Source organism: Halichoerus grypus, chromosome 2 (genome assembly GCF_964656455.1).
Source record: "Halichoerus grypus chromosome 2, mHalGry1.hap1.1, whole genome shotgun sequence".
Classification (NCBI taxonomy): domain Eukaryota; kingdom Metazoa; phylum Chordata; class Mammalia; order Carnivora; family Phocidae; genus Halichoerus; species Halichoerus grypus.
This window is the reverse complement of record NC_135713.1, coordinates 91414857-91431471: the sequence shown is the minus strand read 5'-3', so window position 1 is coordinate 91431471 and position 16615 is coordinate 91414857. Positions and strand designations below refer to the sequence as shown.

General features: G+C 34.8%; 1 protein-coding gene across 5 annotated transcripts in view; it reads right to left on the bottom strand.

Moving 5' to 3' along the window:
- The window catches only part of SSBP2 (single stranded DNA binding protein 2), a 284133-nt gene that overhangs the window by 23256 nt on the left and 244262 nt on the right, over positions 1-16615 (bottom strand). For all 5 annotated transcript variants that reach the window (XM_078067103.1, XM_078067105.1, XM_036067208.2 and 2 more), the window contains 3 exons: positions 14900-14948; positions 4398-4433; positions 2507-2561 (listed from right to left, as the gene is read on the bottom strand). In XM_078067103.1, the coding sequence (XP_077923229.1) occupies positions 2507-2561; positions 4398-4433; positions 14900-14948 (140 nt within the window). The remainder of the gene's footprint in view (positions 1-2506; positions 2562-4397; positions 4434-14899; positions 14949-16615) is intronic.

Genomic DNA, 16615 nt, shown 5'->3' with positions numbered 1-16615 from the left:
TTTTATTTTGTAATTGCTTAGTAGACATTAAAAAGTTTATTATTTTAGTGTGTACCACTTAGAGAGTAGGTTTAATGCCATTTATCAGTTGTTTGTAAACAGTGATCCACAAATCTAAATATTATTTTTCACATCTAGATTAATATATCATACTGCTGAAAAAGCTGAATGCCCACCTCAGATCTCTATTTGTTTATACTAAGTAAGTAAGTAAGTAAAGTCCCAATCTACTTTTGTGGCCTTAATTATTTTTACATCCTTATGTACATTATACTCCTGTCAACCCAGGCTGCTGGTTCTTTCCTGCATATGATCAACCTTTTAAATCTCTGCATTTTTGTTCTACGTCCTCCAAGGATCTTCTGTCCAGTCTCCATCTACTAAAATTCCACTCATTATTCCAGGCCTACCTCTTACATGAATTTTGTTTTCTGATACTTCCAAATTGCTCCCCCATCATTGAATTCCACTTTGCATTCTAGTTAATATTTTGTCTTATTCTTTCCTCCTGCTTCCAACAAGGTTATAATATGTTCATTGAGAGAAGGAAAGATATCATGTCTTATATTGTGTGCCACAGACAATAAATATCTGCTAACTGAGATTTAACTAATGGAAAACACTTTATCCCATAAAAATGTATCTTTCAGGAAATCTTGGATTGCTTTAAACAGGAAATCTTCAAATGGTTTTTCATCTTTATTAGCCTTACTAATTTTTTAAACTAATTTTAGTAATTAATTTGGAAAAAAATGTGCTGTATATTTTAAATATGTAGAAAGAAAAATAAATTTATTATTCTTAATACCAATCAAAAACATAATTTCATCTAAAAAACTCAGAGGCATAAGGTTGGCATTTTCTAGAAAATATCTGACTTCTTTTTATATACAGAGAAACTTTATAATAAAGTATATCTTCTGGCCACCTATTTTTTTGGGGGAGGGTATTGGCTTCATCGCACAAGGCTAGGAAGACATACTGGTGGCAATTTCTGGCTTGAAAGGGTAGAGTGTAATCAGATTACTTATCACCTGCAAAGTTTAGCAGTTTCTCCAAAAAATTTCTCTTAGATCATAGTGAAGTGTTTATTAATCACATGCTACCTTCATAAATTAAACATTTAACTTCACCATACAAGAATGCAAATGTGGGCAAGATGTTCAATTCACATAATTCTATCTTGAATGAATTCTGTTTCACTTCAGTGAAGATGCTCTGAGGACAGAAATCCATGAAATATTTATGATATATTCCAAAGAGTTAGTGAAGCAAAGCAAAATTTTGTGTTAATTATCAAATTGATGCTTTTTCAAAATGAAAAAGATTCAAAACTTAAAAATTACTATTTATTGGTATGATTAATGATATTTAATTTCAAACTTCCATACATCTTAGATTTCAACAAACCAGCTAAGAACATATGAATTGAACAGTGCAACATAATTAAAAATTTTTCCTAATCATAAAAATTTCCCATCTATTTCATTACCCAGATGTTAACATTGATAAAGTCCTAGCTATTTCTTTGTTTTCTACTTTCTACATTTCTGTGTTATATATATTTTAAAATAATAATTGGGATCATATTGTATTAAATCATGAACATTTATTCTCCATTAAATTCTTTGATTATAATGTTAATGACTACATTATATTCCATAAAAAATTAATTTATTAACATCACTAAAATTAGATTAGGTTTGAAGGTTGTATCTACTATTTCACTATTAATTATAAACAAATGAGTACCCTTCCACGTAAATCTTGGGTTGTATCGCTAATCACTTCTCAGAGAAGGATTATAGAGCAAGTGGTATGAACTTTTTCATGGTTTTTGATACATGTTGCCAGAGCTGTTTCTAGGGGGGCTGAACCAATGTCAACTCCCACCATTAGAGTCCTCAAGAAAAAACACATTTAATAGTCTATGTTAAAGTCTCAAAAAGAAAGGATAAAGCTATTTAAAATCATCATATGAAATGATGATAGAAATATTGAGGTATTTTAGTTTACCAAGATTAAAAGAAAAAAAAAACTTCCTCCACTACATAGTCAATCTATTAGCTAATAAATCCATATGGACGTGTAAACATATCTACACCCATCTTAGTAAATAATGGTGGGTCTGATTAAACCTAATGGATCCATGTATTTCACATGTTACTTACTTATGCAGAATTTTTCTAAGTTGTGAGATTTGGATTTTTTTTCACAGTCTCAAGGAATCTTTTTGTCAGATAAATTATTGGGCAATTCATATAGATTAACACCATTTTTATCCTGATTATATCTGTTACCCACACAACAGGAATTTTCTACATGCTTAAAGTAATTGGACAATAGTTATTTAAGAACTCTGTTTCTTCCTACTTGCTACCTCTAGTCTACTTCTGTTACCATCAATGAGATAATGAATACTACTAACCTTCCATCATAACAATTTTTATATTTTGTAATTTATTCTAATAATCAAATGCCCATGTGACTAGTGTGATTACAATACCTGCTGGACTAGGCATGATGGGTGTTCCTGGTGGCCCTCCACCTCCTGGAGGACCCTAAATAATTATACAAAATTTCAGTAAAATAAGGCACTTCATCAAACAATATAAGGAAAAACAGAAGAAGAGTTAGACTTATCTATAATAATCCAATTTGAAAATCACAGAGGAAATATATTTTCTCCATAATTTATTTTCTTTGAATGCACAGTCATTTCAATATTATGCAAAATATAATTTAGCTTAAATATGTTGAGACTGTTTTGACAAGTTTCCAAAAACAATGAGCCTGTAACACTGATTTGTTATTCATGACTTAATCACATCAGGTATAATGAGGTTAAGGAGAAGCCATTTATTGGGGCCTTTACAAATCCATAAAACAGCATCATTCATGTGTATTTGTGATTTAGTTTATTGTAATTTTCTTATGTTTCATATCATGGTTTTTTATAGGAAGCTAAAAACTCAAATATACTCATATGTTTAAAAAAATACACTGATATATTTCTCTGTTGGTATCAACTATACCACTTCTAGAGTATTGAACCTTCTACTATCACGTCAATTAGAAATGAGAGGCAAAGTTGAGTAATGCTGTGGGTTACTAATCAATCTGAAATGGAAATTAGGTGATTCTAAGGTTAATTCAATTATGTCAGATAACCAACATGGATAATTCAGGCAAAGGGTTTTAGAATTTTTCAGATGTACCATAATTAATCTGGGTAAATTACTAAGTGGATAAATTTGTACTTCATTCTGAATGTGTAGACAGAGCCCACTAATTATTTCAAATTATACATATATATATATGTATATATATATTTGTTATTTAATAAGCAACTTAAATTTTGTTTCAGATAGAAGTCTATAATTTCATAAAACCATATATTAGGCTTATTCTCAAGGATTTAAGAAAAAAATAGGTTTTACCCACATGTTCTTACTTTCATTTTTGCTTCAAAATTTAGGCTTTCTTAGTTTGTACAGCTTAAGAGGACACTGAGCACTAAGTTCACAGGTCCAAAACAGCGTGTGCTTTTTTTTTTTACTATGTTCATAAAACATTATTTCTACGAGAGTAAAATGCTCATTGATCTTCTTAGGCCCTCCTCTTTTCCTACCCCAGTTAGCCACCACCTCTGAAATTTCTTTAGGAAAGATTTTCCTTTTTACCATTTTATCTAAGCTCTTCTGATAGGCATTTACTCCTAAATATTATAACCATGTATCTTCCAGAGTGGCCTTGAGATGTAGCAAGGATTATAATGTAATGATGGTTAAAAGGTCATTTGTAAGTTCAAGAAGTCAGGTAAAATCTGCTAATTTGAATTTAGGTGTGTGTGCATTAGTAGAAAATTTTAACATGTACTAAATAATACTAAATAATAATAAGAAGAAAAATAAGTGTTTCTAATTTCTAAGCATAAAAAAACCCTCAAGAGCCCCTCCCCCCAAATTACTAGTCATTATTCTGATTCCCTTTGTGATCGGGAAAAAGTTTAATGTCTTTCTCAACTTTGTGTGTGGTGAGTGGGGTGAGGGAGGGGGTGTAGATTATTCTCCTGGAGAACTGCAAATTTAAGCTTATCATTGTGTAACTAGGGATGGCTTTCTTCATGATTGGACAGAGTGTATTGTATTGGTTTACAGAAACATATGCTAAAGTAAAACACAGTACTCTGGGCAATTTTGGCCAGATTGATAACTGTTTCACTAATGAACATCAACATATGTAGTGAGGTTGGCAGACGAAAAACTCAATACGTATCAGATGTTCACTTCTTGGCCAATACACAGGGGCTCTTCTTAACATCTGGACAACTATTTCATTGCCCAAATAAAACATAACATCAAATCTTATGAGCAAACAATCCCAAATGTACTTACTACATAATTCCCAGGAGATGCTGAAGAGTATGGTATCTGGAACATGAATAGGACAAAGAAATATATATTTTGATTCATGTGATAGTATGGAGACTTACCTAAAATGAATCTATTTTCTGACTTTTATCAAGTTTTAAAATGTATCACAAAGGATGGTAAAAAAAAAAAGAATAAAGGTATTTATGTCTGTCTGAGTGCTAGAAAAATGAATAAATGCAACATTATCTTGAATTTATAAAAAGAGTGGATTTAGGTCAAGAGGAATTTAGAATTACAGCCTCAAGTTATACTCGTTTCAGGGCAGTTGTACTCACTGCTTGATGCTAATGACACTTATTCTGTAATTAGAAAGATACATATTTGTGCAGCTAAAAACCAGAAACCGGAGTTTTCAAATTAATAGCTATTACAGATGCAACTCCTAATTTATGTGCATTCTGGGATGCATTATTATTATTTTTAAGATAGGTTTCATGCTACTACATTCATGTGGTATGGGTCAATACTTGATCAGCAGGCCTCATATTTTCCCCCTTTCTTTTCTAATTAGCTACTAGAAAATAATATAATAAATGTATAAGATTTTGTTAATATAAGACTTCAAAAACTACTAATTTGTGGGGATCAGATATGGGTAACAAATTCCTTCCCTTCAAATCAAGCTCTTAACCTAACTCTTTTTTAGAGATTACAGAGTATTAATACAACATTGCTATCATAATTTAAGAAATGAAAACTAGAAAACAGATATTTAAAACTAGGCCCTTGAGTGTGGATTATTAATAAAGAGAGCTAAATCCAAATATTTTCTTTTTTTCACAGAAGCGCACTAGCTCACTTGCATGAAGATTCTGCATATCCAGAGTAGATATTTTTGCCTTGTTCTGGAAAAAGCCAACAAACTACTACCTTCTTTGAGGCAGACAGCCAGAATTGGACCATTAGAATAGTGAAAAGATGATAGTGTCTTTACCCTAAACCCCCTCTCTACCTCAACACCTTCCATATAATTAAACATAAAAATAATATGAAACTCTAAAGTAAGAAGAAGGAAGTATAACAAAGTTATAATTTTCCTTTAATGAATAATTTTTTAATTCGAGGGGAAAATATTTAATATTAAGTTATTTGAAAATTCTCTCCTTGTTGTTTGGTGTCCATGCAACAAGGAGAGAATTTTCAAATAACTTAATATTAAATATTTCCGTGCCTCTGAGGCCCCTGCTTGGTCTGCCTACAGGAAATTCAGCCCTGCAGATGGTTATTACCAGCCTGCCCAGCATCACTAATGATGAGGATTACATCCACTAGGAGCACTGAGATCTTGATGGCCGGTACACACTTACTAACTCGGTAGTTGAATACAACTTTGCTCTCCTGGGCCCCTTTCAGTTCATGATCTACCATCCATCTTCTGCTTCTTATTTTAAACATGTGCATTTGCTCCCTCCAAATCACCACCTTATCTGTTGGCTCCAATTTTCATCTCCTTATAACTTTAGCATCCGGCCCATGTTCTTCTACCTCTCTCTAGTGCCTACCATCATTCTTTACCAACTTCAAAATATGATCTAACCACCCCTTAAATCTTTGGAATTTAGGGGCACCTGCGTGGCTCAGTCGGTTAAGCATCCAACTCTTGATCTCAGCTCAAGTCTTGATCTCAGGGTCATGAGTTCAAGCCCTGCGTGAGTTCAAGTCCTGAGTTCCAATAAATCTTTGGAATATACACTTCACTGCCTTCCTTCACTTTACAATATACTTCCTTCTCCTCCATTTGTGAGTATGACCACATCCTAGAACTCTTTACAGAGATCTAAACAACTCCCTTGCCTGACACTTTTTTATTCCTCATGACACTCACAAATATTCTATATTCCAACCAGAATCTTCTTCCATCACAATTCTTCCATGTTTATTAAGTCCATTATTTCCCTATTAGTTTCCTACTAAATTGCCTCTGCCCCTCCCCCACACCACTGTCAGCTTTTTGTTTCTCTCTCCAGTATTTTAAATTCATTATCCTAAAGCCTACTTTGTTGTTGTTGTTGTTGTTTTAAAGATTTTATTTATTTATTTGAGAGAAATAGAACAGGAGTGAGCATGAGGTGGGGTGAAGGGGGGCAGAGGGAGAAGCAGACTCCCGGCTGAGCAGGGAGCCAGAGAACATGGGGCTCCTCAATCCCAGGACCCTGGGATCATGACCTGAGCTGAAGGCAGCCGCTTAACCGACTGAGCCACCCAGGCGCTCCAAGCCTACTTTGTTAATTTCCATCTCTTTGATCAACCCCTAACCACATTTTCTGTTTCACAGTAGAGATTTCCTGGAGAGAAACACAAAACAAGGGACAAAGTCCAAAATATAATCATGTTCTCCAATGTCAACCTACTCTTCACTAATATCTGGAAGCATTTTGGCTTGGCCTTCATGGAAGCCCTGAAACATTCTAGTGGTGTGCCAGTAAACCCAATGAACTCAGGGAAGGAAAAGGTCCCAATTTGTAGCATTTGCCAATTTATGTGGTGTGAATATTCCCACATGGAAGATTTCAAGCTACCAATGCTTTAACAATTAGCTCAAAAAATTCTTGAATAATTAACAATTGACTTTCCTGAGCTGGCTTTCATGATGATTATAAAATCCAGAGTTGGTAGTTGGCCCTTTTTCATATGTTAAAGCTATCAAATTCTTGCTATACTTTCATCTTCAATTCAACACTCCTATTAATAGATTAGAATTTTCATCCATTCATCCAGGTAGAAAAAAGATAATCTTTCTGTTTGTTTCCAAAGCTAGCCCCTGCCAACCACCTCATTCTCCTAAGTCCTTGCTCCTTTTTTAGTTTCTGATTTCTCCCTCTTCATGATCCTTTAAACACAGTTAAATATCATAAACATTTAAAAATACTTAAATTTGTTACCTCATCTAGTTCAATTTCTTTCCATGTGTCCTGTCAAGCTCTTGGCTTATACTCACTGTTTCTACTTCATATTCTTTGATGCCCTCATTAAAAGAAAAAGAACATTTGGATTCCTACCCCTAGTAGCACTTCAATGAACCTTTACTCTTGAAAGTCACCAGTAGCATCTGACAGCCTAGTGTGAGAGACATAAAATATAACAATATAGGTAGAAGAACTATGTGGGTACAGAAGACATTTGAGCTGGGTAGCTGACTTACAGAGAGTAAATGACCACCAGAAAGACAAAGTAAAGGATCAGCATGAAAGAAAGAAAGAAAGAAAGAAGAAAGAAAGGGAGGGAGAAAGAGAGAAAGAAAGAGAGAAAGAGAGGGAGAAACAAAGAAATGGTATATAATCTTACACAGCTGGTACAGTGTGGTACTTATAGGAAATTGAAATAAATGATAAGCATATATGGTCAGACTGTGAATGAATTTATGCTGTAGAAAATAGGGAGTCACTGGTTTTAGAGAGACATGTTCAAATTTATATTTTAGTAAGATAACCCTAGTTCATCATGAAATAAGAATACAAGTTAGGAGTCTATTGCAAAAGGTCTAGGCAAGAGATTACAGTGTTGTAGGCAGTGCTGATTAACGTAAGTAGGAGTAAGAAAATTTGAAAGACTTTTCACAAATGTACTCGGCAGGGCATGGTGACAAACTAGGTGTGGTGGACAGGGAAGGCAGAAGTTAAGGCAATTCCTAGCTTTCCAACTTGGTGGGTGGGTGAATGATGGTGCTACTAATTTATATGTAAGGAATTCAGGAAGGGGGGCAAGTTTGGGGAAATATCCAACATGATGAATTTGAAGGCACTAGTAGAGAGTGAGGTTTATCTGATCAACAGATATTTAGAAATATACATCAAGAATTTAGTAGAAATTAGGACTAGAGATAAAACTTCAACTGAATACATTTCCATTTTGTGCTGGGCACAACACTTGACCTAGTATTCTATTAGATTGAGCAGAAGATTTAACATTCCGAAACAAAGCTCCCTGTCTACCTTCTAAACCTCCTTCTTCTCTTACATTCTCCCTAATACTAGTCAATTCAAAGACCTGAAATCACCTTCCACTTTTCCTTTCTCTTTATCCCCAAATCAAAGGTCACCAAGTGTTTTTGATTTTATGTGTGAAGTGCATCCCCGTCATTCCTTTGATCACCACTCTACCTCAGGTTCTGATAACATTTTATAAAATCCATTACTATAATCTCCTAATGTCATTTCCCCCATTGCATCCATTTTATAGACGATCTTCCTAAAATATAGCTCTCTCAGGGCAGCTGGGTTGGTTCAGTCATTAAGCGTCTGCCTTCGGCTCAGGTCATGATCTCAGGGTCCTGGGATCGAGCCCTGCGTTGGGCTCCCTGCTCCCCGGGAAGCCTGCTTCTTCCTCTCCCCTTCCCCTTGCTTGTATTCCCTCTCTTGCTATGTCTCTCTCTGTCAAATAAATAAATAAATAAAATCTTAAAAAAATAAAATACAGCTCTCTTCCACACAGATGACACAGTTCAGATTTCTCCATTCAAAAGCCCTGTACACATGATGGTCCTCTTTTCCTCTTTTCTGCTTTGTCACCTTCTATGCCTTCCCAGACAATCTGTCCCCCTAGCCACTAACAGTCTAATTATTTTTCCTCAAACATTTCCTACATTTCCCCTTTTATTTTTGTCCAAGCTTTTCTCCACCCTAGTGTCCAAATTCTCCCAATGTAATTAATCTCCTCCTGCCCCTCTCCAGACTCCATACAAAATATCTATTAACATGAACTGAAAGATGAAAACACAGATGTAGAAGATAAGCAAGATCAGAGAGCTAAAAGATCAGAATCATAGAATTAAAAGAATTTTTTATTTGTCAGCTGAGAAAATTAAGGGCCATATAGACTGTCTGGTTAAGCTAGACAGATAATTCAAGAGCTGTGACCAATAATTCAAATATTCTGAAATATTCTGACTCCTGATATCCATGACAATGGTGCCGTAGCAAGGGGAAGAGCAGAGTAGCTAGAAATTTTGGTTTCCTTTTTTTTAAATGGTTAGTAACATTCTTCAACTGTGAAATTTAAAACTACCTTAGAAGCTACTGGGTCACTAGAAACCAGGGAAGGGCAACATCAAGACACCCTCTGTGCCAGTGTAAAGTTGAAAATATTCTATTATTTTTTAGGGCTTTTTTTTTTTTTTTAATGAGCATATATTTGCACAGAGCAGAGCCTATCTGGAGTAAGATATTTGTATTTCCTTTGGGCTTAATCATTACAATAGATTGTCATTTTTTTCTTTAAAGGAGTTTCTTTCTTTTTCCTGTCACGTTAGTGAGTTGATGAATACAATGCTATACTGGACATCTGTAGCTTTTGCTTATCCCCTCTTCTGCTAACAATTCCTTGAATTTTCTTTGGTGAACCATACCTCTTATTTTCCCATGTGGTTTGGGTGGGGCTTGGGCATGGGCCTGTGTGACCCTGGCCAGGCTGAAAGAGTATTGTAACCTCAGGTCATAATTCATGAACGAGCATATGACCCAAGCTAAACAAATCTAGTTCAGTTAGTTATGCCCAATTCCTATGTTTAAGTGATAAAGAGTTGTGCTTTTTTGTACTGAACTGAGAGCTCTGAGGATATACATCTGGAATTCCACACAGTCTTCCTGTCATGGCAAGGAAAAAAGGTAAGCGATAGAGACTGGGTCCTGATGGCATTATCTGGATCCTTGGAATCAAATGTGCCCCAAAGCAAATTTATATCTGGACTTTTCAGATACATAATCCAGGGATATTCTCTCAATATGAGCCTAGTCTGGTTGTTTTTCTGTACCTTGTAATCAAAAGTGTCCCCAGACAAAGATAAATAAGATATTTTCAATAATAGTGCTTGCTACTTAATGATGAGAATGTGCTACATAGGTAAACCCAAGTGCCCAGTTCTTTTGAAAGATATAAAAAAGAAAAAATCATTGGTGGATTTGTAAATAAACTTCCAAAGAAGAATCTGAGGCCAATATTGTAATGTTCAGGTCGAATGAAGTTAAAAGTAAAAATCATACTCTTATTCTGAATTAAAATTATGAATTTGTCCTTAAAAATGTTTCTTCTATGTTCCATGTAAAAGGGTGCCAAAAACTTTTGATTAAAGTACTTTTACATGACAAAACTGTGGATTGATAAAGATGCAGCAAATAAATAAATATATTATACATAATGGTAGGCAGATTTTTTATTTTCAAAGAAGTGAAAAGCAGAAAGTCTAGAATAAACCCTGTATTGGATTGAAACTGAAGCATTGGTGGGTACTCATGGTTTTAATACATATAGATAGACACAGAAAGATACAGATGTGTATGGATATGTGCATGAACATACATCTAAATCCTAGTTATGTTGGTTGAGAGGCTCTAGAAGCCATATCACTCTGATAGGCTCTAAATACCACTCTCCACTAAAAGGAACCATGGCTCCTTAAAGAAATGGCTGTTTCAGGGCTAACACTGGGAAAATTTAGGATGAGCTTCAAGTGCTCAAAGAATAATGGAGACATGTCAAAAGGACAAATGAGGATGCTTGGGTGCTCTGTCGGTTAAGTGTCTGCTTTCAACTCAGGTCATGATCCCGGGGTTCCTGGGATGGAGTCCTGCATTGGGCTCCCTGCTGAGCAGAGAGTCTCCTTTCCCTCTGCCCACCACCCTCGCTTGTGATCTCTCTCTCAAGCTCTCTCTCTCTCAAATAAATAAATAAAATCTTAAAAACAAACAAACAAAACAAAACAAAACAAAAAACAGACAAATGACTCAGCTTGAAGGGGTTCCTACTGGCTAAATCTGGAATGATCTTAGCATCAAAAATCTATTGAATAAAATAAGAGTCCACAAGTACATCTGATATACATGAATGAATGAATGAATGGACAAGAAAGAAAAGCTCTTTGTTATAGTAGAGAGTCAACTAATAAATGGAGGAGGAAAGACAGAATTAGAAATCAGCCATTTGGCAATCAACTTAGCAAAAAAGCCAGTTTGGGCAAGAGTCATCAATGGATACCAAACATAGCAGATGAATGTATGAGGAAGAAGAGGATATTTACTGTAGTTTCAAAGTATGTCTCCATAAGTTAATAATTAAAAAGGAAAAACAGCAATTTTACAGTACAGAAGCCTGACAAGCACCACCCTTAACTAAAGGATCAAAGTTAACAATACAAGCAATGGGACAAATCACCATCACATGCTTTCTGAAATGGTGCGCTGAGAAAATCACAACATCACTTCTGTGGCATTCTTACCAAATATGTATTACCTGAATCTAATCATGAGGAAACATCAGACAAATTATGGCACATTCTACAAAATAACTGATTTGCATTCATCAAAACTGCAAGGTTAAGAAAAACACAGAAAAGATTAAAGACCAAAAGATATGATGCATAAATGTAACAAGTGAACTGGGATTTTCTTTTGTTACCAGAGACATTGCTGGGACAATTGGTAAAATCTGAGTGGGGTCTGCAGATTAGAAAATAGCATTACATCAATGTTTATTTTCTAATTTTGATCTTTACCGTAGTTATGAAAGATAGTGTATTTGCTTTTAGGAAACACATACTGACATATTTGGGGTATGATAAAGGGTCATCATGTCAGCAACTTAAATACAGCTCAAATGGCCCAGGAAAAAAATATGTATATGCAGAGTAGAATATAGTATGTAAAGCAAATATAGTATGTAACTTTAACACTTGGGAATCTGGGTGAAGGGTGCATGGAGTTCTTTGTACTATTCTTGCAACTCTTCTATAAAGCTGGAGTTATTTTAATATAAATATTTAAAAGAAAAAAAAAACAGTATACAAAACATATTTGGAAACAGCAAAAACAAAACAAACCAAAGAAGTATTAAAGAGGGATTTTTTTCCCCCTAAATACCATTGATTATATTCTAGTGACAACTCATCTGTACTGTTTTGATTTCCAAGTTCCTAAGAGTTCTTGTCCATGTTTTTAATTACAGACACTTTTTATTTTATATCAGTGTAGTAAGTCTCTGGCTCTTCAGGCCTACATTTTAGAGTGGTTGTTTGTTTCATGTGTAAGCCCTATATTTTTGCCAGAAAGTCATCAGTTTTTTATGATTTTTTTTTCTTGTTCTCAAAATCAGTCATTTTTTGAAGGAATGCTTTGCCTTTCTGAACTCAGGATGATGACCCCCTTTCTCTTTCTGAAGAGAGAGCCGTAGACCTTCCCCACTTTTTTTCCTTATTCACATTTCTTTGAGTGAGGGGGAGATGTATCCACATGGGATAGCTATTAACACACGGGATTGTTTTCAATTCTCTTACTTGACTGCATGTGTGCTGGTCAAATGCCCATCCACAATGACCACTGGACGGCACTTTCATATGCACACCTCCTACCCTAATTCCTAGTGTTTCTCAGGGTCTAAAATAATGCAGAGCTGCTGACTTGTTACAGTACATTCTCCTATCCAGTACTTGGCTCCATGAAATTCTGAAGAGGTGGAGGACATAAAAACTAAAAATCATCAGAATGCAGAACTTGCTCCTTATTTCTGCCTCTCTCCAGTACTCTTACTTGGATGATATATCTGCTTGGTACAATGCACCATTCTCAATATCAAATCCTGCTCACCTTCCTAAGTAGCTTTTGCGGGGAGAGAGTCTCCAGCCGAGTGTGTACAAGCAGGTACTGCTGGAGGCAGGCAGGGGCGGGTGTGAGTTGCACATGGCCGCCTGCATGCTGGGATGAGCTGGGAGAGCTGACAGTGAGGAAGGAGAGTCTTCTTGCTTCTAGGTGGGAAGGCTTACACAGTTAAGGCGCACTATCGATGGTGCTTTTTAATCCAGTTTCAACAGACATGCAGATCATAGAAAGTCTTTCCAGATTCTGGCAATAGGAAGATTGTCACAGTTTTCAGTGTTATAAAAATTTTTTTCCTGTATCTTTATGGGTATTTTATTTTATTTAAAGATTTTATTTATTTATTCATGAGAGACAGAGAGAGAGAAAGAGGCAGGGGGAGAAGAAGGCTCCCCGCTGAGCAAGGAGCCTGACGTGGACTCCATCCCAGGACCCCGGGATCACGACCTGAGCCGAAGGCAGATGCTTAACCAACTGAGCCACCCAGGCGCCCCTTTATGGGTATTTTAACAGAAAGTTGAAAGAACTGTGTCTTGAGCTGCTAGCCAGATGCCATTTTAAAGTGAAACCTTGAATGAATTTGAAAGGCATATAGCAAGAAGCAAATAGAAATGTGAACTCTTCAAAAGCATAGAAGCAAACTAAAAGAATTTTAGAAGATAAAGATACATTATAACATAATCTGGCATAACAGTATTTTAGGAAGATTTACTGAGATTAAATAGTATACTGAAGACCCAAATGAAAGCAAGATCATCACTTCTGTCCACCCCAAATGCTATTTCAATTAGCTATTGAAACCAAAGAGACAGGAAGATAAAATAATTTTTTTTCTCTAAAAATATGACAGTTGCTTACTTAATTGAGAAGAAAGTGATTCTGCCTTAGAAAAGCAATGAATTTAAGATGATTCTTCCTATACCACACATACTTCACCTTAAATTGTCTTGAAGTTTAAATTAACCTTGAACATTGAATCAGCTTCACGTTTATTTAGCTTTAAGGCCACTGCCAGTCAATGAAGTTACCTCTGTGCATATTAGTAAAAGGCATCCCTGCTGGGCAGATACTCATAGACTTTACAAGTGGAATGCAAGCTGTATTTTAGTACTGTACTGACTCCTTTGAGTGAGAAACCTTTGTGCAGTGCACGCGCTACACAGTTACACAGCAGACCTCTCTCACATACTAAAGAAACTCAAGGTTTCAAAGTCAAGAAGGGAAAACATCCCCAGGATCATTTAATTAAAATCATATTAATTTTAAGACCAAAAGCTTAGTTTTCAACTTGTGCCTATATTTATGTGACATTATTAAGAGAGAAAAATATTTGTGAGTCAAACTGCTATCACAAAACATGTAAGGAAAATTCACAGCATGTCAGATACATAGATAGATGTGTAAGAACGCCAATTTGGCCAACAGGCACAGAACAAATGTGTACTTGCTTCCTGGGATAGTAAGAGGGCAAACCTAGGTGTAACAGTACAATAAATATAATCATAATAACTCTGAAAGAGATTCAAGTTATCTGGCAACTTAGCAATTATTATAGTTATTTTAGAAGATCAAATCATTTTATGATAAATACATATTACAATAAATATAGGCTACTGTAGTATACTTAATCACAGTTTCTGTTTTATTTTTGGACGTCTGTTAATCTATATAGAATGCATGTTAACATTAGACTGTGAAGTGAAAAAATTACATAATTTCAAAAATTATACATATTTAAAAATATATATGCAAAATATATCTTTTGAATGATTACTCTTTTTAAAAAGTTAACATAACCAATTGCAGGACTTTCAAAAGCAAAAGATTTTTGTTGTTAAATGCTACAAAATGCAAAGAAAATTTAAAAATACATATACTCACTGAATTGGCATTTGTTGGGTTTGGCCAAGGTCTACCACCACCTGGACCCCTACAAGATAATATGATAAATGAAATTTTAACTTATGCTTTGAATGTTTCACAATAAGCAATAACAAATCATAAAGTATAACATTTACAATTCAGTTACCATGCAGTTCTAGTTCAACACTGAAATTACTCTCTGTATTTTCATAGCTTTTTTAGTTCTTTTTTTTTCTAAAGATTTATTTATCTATTTTAGAGAGAGAGGGAGAGAGAGCGAGCGAGTGCATGAGAGTGGGGGAGGGAAAAAGGGAGCAGGAGAGAGAGACTCTCAAGCAGACTCCATGCTCAGCACAGAGCCAGACGTGGGGCTCAATGTCAGGACACTGAGATCATGACCTGAGCTGAAACCAATAGTTGTATGCTTAACTGACTGTGCCACCCAGATGCCCCAGCTTTTTTATTTCTTAAATCAAAAAATTTTATCATTCCACAAAATAGTTTTCTTCCCAAATCAAACTACTTTGGGTAGGTCCAGTTTTATTTTAAGTTCAATTATTGTAATAAACACTAAAAGTGATAATCATCTGTAAAAGTAAATATATGTATATCTATCTAAATCATTATGAAAACATACTTTTGCAGCAAAAAGCACTAATTATGAAATAAATGTAATGTAATGTAATCCTATGACATAAATATGTGCTACTTGTATCTCATTCAAAATTAAAATGAAATTATTTAAAAAATAACAATATATATAAAATGATTGCTCTTATTAAACTACAAATAAATAAATATACAGAGAACGTGATTAAATTGGACTCTTTAAAAAAAAACCACACAGAATATCACAGATTACTTTATACATTACTTTGCATATTATTTTATATCAATCTATCTTTCAGTGCTACTGACAATTTAGTTACTTTTTAAAAAGGGAATCACATTTCTTGTTTTCATAATTACCGTTCAAGACAGTGGCCATGGTAACTCTCGGGAAAAATAGGAAGTAATCTATGCCAATGTATGTCAGTATCTTATTTCATTTTAGGGTGGTGGATAATGTTTTGTATTCTATAGCTTAAAAGGACATGAATCTTTTAAAACAAAATTAATGCCTAATTAAGTGAAAAAGGTCTCTTGTTCTCATGCTTTAGTATTAAGTATACCTGAGTAAATACTTCTTGATAAAAAGTAGACTGCTGTCAGCAGGTCCTCTGTAATTAGGGTCACTCAAAATTCCCTTTTCCCTCTAATTGCAGTAGAAAGACAGAGGAAATTAAAAAAAAAAAAAAAAAAGTCCCCTGATTCTTATTTTAGGGACCTGAAACCTAAAATTCAATATGTTAGATAGAAGCCATCCAACTTATCTATGTTACTTGGACTATTCAGAACTGTTTTTCATTTTGTTTTGGAATTCCCCAGGGATATAAACAACAGGGAAGTGCATGAAAATTCTGTCCATGGGTTCTATCAGGTACCCAAATACAATTTTTCCCAATTCTGCTTGAGGAATAAAGGAGAAAATAAGATGCCAGAGAGCTGGTCAAAGTATTGTGCACAGGGAGAAGGTTAGGGGCATTTGTACTGTCTCTGGAAACTGGTGCCTCTTAAAATGGTGATGATGATGATTTTACAATCAACTACTGGGACACTTTAGAAAGATAATCTTACATATAGGATTCAATGTCCTAATGAACAGAAAGTGAGGTAAAACATAGGCTATGTACT